The sequence below is a fragment of the Apaloderma vittatum genome, unplaced genomic scaffold (genome assembly GCF_000703405.1).
Source record: "Apaloderma vittatum isolate BGI_N311 unplaced genomic scaffold, ASM70340v1 scaffold8064, whole genome shotgun sequence".
Taxonomy (NCBI): Eukaryota; Metazoa; Chordata; class Aves; order Trogoniformes; family Trogonidae; genus Apaloderma; species Apaloderma vittatum.
Window position 1 is genome coordinate 1 of NW_009712096.1, and position 3,218 is coordinate 3,218.

The 3,218-nt window shown below is 54.0% G+C and overlaps 1 protein-coding gene across 1 annotated transcript in view; it reads left to right on the forward strand.

The window, feature by feature from the left end:
• Window positions 1-481: 481 nt before the first annotated feature.
• Window positions 482-3,218, forward strand: part of MYOCD (myocardin) — a gene marked incomplete at its 5' end in the record, with an annotated part of 7,832 nt that continues 5,095 nt past the window's right edge. The window contains 3 exons of the mRNA XM_009867857.1: window positions 482-747; window positions 1,100-1,253; window positions 2,394-3,215. Coding sequence (XP_009866159.1) covers window positions 482-747; window positions 1,100-1,253; window positions 2,394-3,215 — 1,242 coding nt within the window. The remainder of the gene's footprint in view (window positions 748-1,099; window positions 1,254-2,393; window positions 3,216-3,218) is intronic.

A 3,218-nucleotide genomic window follows, 5' to 3' on the forward strand; every position in this document is an offset into this window, starting at 1 on the left:
CTCCGCCGCCAAGGTAACGCCTGCACCCAGGAGAGGAAAGAGCTCGGGGCACGGGGGGCCACCTGCTGCACCCCACCCGTGCGGGAGGTCTGGGGGGTTGGCCTGCAAGGCTCGGAACAAGGCAGGGAGACAAACCTCGCCATCAAGAACTGCAGTACGGTTCGTTTTGTCGGGGTACAAGGTGTAGCACTGCACCTTGCAAGAGGCGATTGCTCAGGTCCTGCCCCGGGAACACCCCCCTGGGGAGCAAAGAGGATACACGGCAACACCGAAATACCTTCCAGAGTCATTCTCCGTCTCGTGTGCTCCCCAGCACAGCTGGTCCTGGGAGAACCCCACACACAGGCTCAGCAGCAACGGGAGCTGCAGTATCGTGGGCTGGCGGAAACTGCCCTTGCTCTGTCTCAGGCCTCTGAGTTGCTACAGGGTGGCAGTTAATTCCTAATCTCCCAACTAACCCCTCTCCTTCTTGTACCGACAGTCCAAATCATCCAATGATAGCAAGAACCGTCACAAGAAGCCCAAGGACACCAAGCCCAAGGTGAAGAAGCTGAAGTATCACCAGTACATCCCTCCGGACCAGAAGGCGGAGAAGTCCCCTCCACCCATGGATTCTGCATATGCCAGGCTCCTCCAGCAGCAGCAGCTCTTTCTGCAGCTCCAGATCCTCAGCCAGCAGCAGCAGCAGCAGCAACAGCAGCAGCAGCAGCACTTCAGCTACCCAGGGATGCACCAAGGCCAGCTAAAGTGAGTGGCAACGTGCCAGTAGCAGGGTTTAGTCCTGTCTCCCCAAACTTGCCCTGCTGTACCCATTTGCACCAGCGCAAGGGGGATGGATGCATGCAAGTGAAACAGAAAAGCTTGGGAACAGCAGTCTCCTGCAAAGCCATTCAGGCTTTGTGCGCTGGCTGGGGCACCTGTGACCCGCTGGTAGGTCACCAGCAGTCTCCTTACAACCCAGCCTGGCTTTCCTTGGGGTTGGCAGTCCTTCAGGTCTCGTGCAGGAGATAGCAGCCCCAAGCGAGCAAAGAGATGGTACGCTGGGCACCAAGACCACAGGGGGCAGACAAGTTACCCCAAATCTCCTTTGTTATTTCAGGCAATCAAATGAGCAAATGGCCAAAAGTTCAAATTCTTCATCAGCTTCTGTCAACACCACCCCTCTTTCTCCTGTGAAAACCACCTTTTCAGGCCAGACTTGTGTCTCATCTATCAAGCCAGGCCCACTGCCGTCTAACCTGGATGATCTGAAAGTGAGTGCAAACTTTGTGACCGCAGGAGCAGAATCTCATAGCCTGAATGTGCTTTGCTACCCCTGAAGCGGGCAGTGTAGTGCCACAGGCTGAGCTGGCCCTGCAGTACCACCACGCTGTGAGCAAACCCAGGAGTACACCACGCTGGGGCAGAAATCGTTCACTGCAATGGTACATGGGTTTGCTGCTCTGCAGGTGACATGTGGGCACATTGCTCCAAAGAATCTGTCAGCAAACCTCAGGTATAACGTGTGATGGCTGCAGGCCAGGCCATCAGGCCAAGAACCAAAGGATGATCTGTGCTGCTGCTCCTGTAGCTCATGGCTCCATATCTTCTGTGGTTTCGTAGTGGATGGACACCATGGATGCTGCTAGCAGGTCAGCATGGCCTCCACTTAGTGACTCAGGTTCTCGGTTGTAATTGCAACAAGGCCAGCTCAGCTCTTGGCACAAGGAGATATCTCCCAGAGACTTACAGCTCCGAGCACTGCTTTGAACAGTACCTACATCTCTCATGTAGGCAGGGCGTAAGGGAGAATCACTCACATCAACAGTTCTTTTATACTCTGCTAATGGAGCCTCAGCCATGGGAAGGACAAGTCCTTTTAGGAGCACAGACCTGGGGGCAATGCTCACTATTAGAGAAAAAAAATAAGATGAGGTAGAAACAACACGAGTTTGTCCACGGTGGTGCCACAGCTCAGATGCTTCAACCGTATGCAGATGCTTGAATACAGAGTGTCTGGCTCCAAGATATGTGGTCACATTCTCTAAGCTAAAGGATGCCATTAACTAGTTCCTGGTTAGTGTGAAAGTCCTCTGCTCATGTAGGAACCTACTGCTAGGAGGGGAATCTTGGGTTACCTCCATAGCCCAAGGACCACTGCTGCTTCAGTGAGAGCAGCCATGGTTCCTAGAGGAAAGAAAGAAGGTCAGGAAAGGTCACGATCCTGCAGGACATGCGGTGGTCAGGGCTGTGCGTGGTGACACTTGTGACTGCAGATGAGAAGGTGAGCACCTAGGGGGTCAGAGATTTAAAGCAGGAAGCTGGGAGCCTGTGATCTGAGACTTCTTAGAAATGTTGTGTTTCTAACGGGCTTATCTGCCGTTGGGACTGATCAATGGCGACTTTCCTTCTAGGTGTCGGAACTGAGACAGCAGCTCCGAATACGAGGCTTGCCTGTGTCTGGTACCAAAACAGCACTGATGGAACGGCTGCGGCCCTTCCAGGAGTGTGGCAGCAACACGGTGCCAAACTTCAGTGAGATCACCACCGTCACCTTCCCAGTAACTCCGACAAGCACCCTGTCGAGTTACCAGTCGCAGTCCTCCACCAGCATGTTATCGAACGGCTTCTACCACTTTGGCAGCACCAGCTCCACTCCGCCCATCTCTCCAGCTTCCTCTGACCTCTCTGTGAGCGGCTCTTTGCCAGACACGTTCAATGATGGGCCCATGTCTTCTCCACAGTTCGGTCTCCAGCCATCTCCAGTTCATGGTAGTGCTGAAGAAAGCCTCATGAGTAGCATGAATGGAGGGAGCATCCAGCTGGAGCTGGAAGGGATTGACACAGAGAAAGACAAGATGCTGGTAGAGAAGCAGAAGGTCATCAACGAACTAACGTGGAAACTGCAGCAAGAGCAGAGGCAGGTGGAGGAGCTACGGATGCAACTCCAGAAGCGGAAGAGAAGCAATGGCCTTGAGGAGAAGCAGCAACCCACTCAGCATTTCTTTGGTGTCCCCATCAAGCAAGAAAACACAGTGTCCAGCTGCCCATTTGCATCCAAACAAACTGCCTTGAAAGGCCAGGCCAGCAGCTCGGATAAGTTAAGTAACTGTGGGGTGCCGCAGCTGCCTCACATTGTAAATAGCCACTGCTTGGAGCCTGCGGGGCAAAGCACCATCACCTCCTCCACATTCCTGAGCCCGCAGTGCTCCCCCCAGCACTCTCCGCTCGGGGCTGCA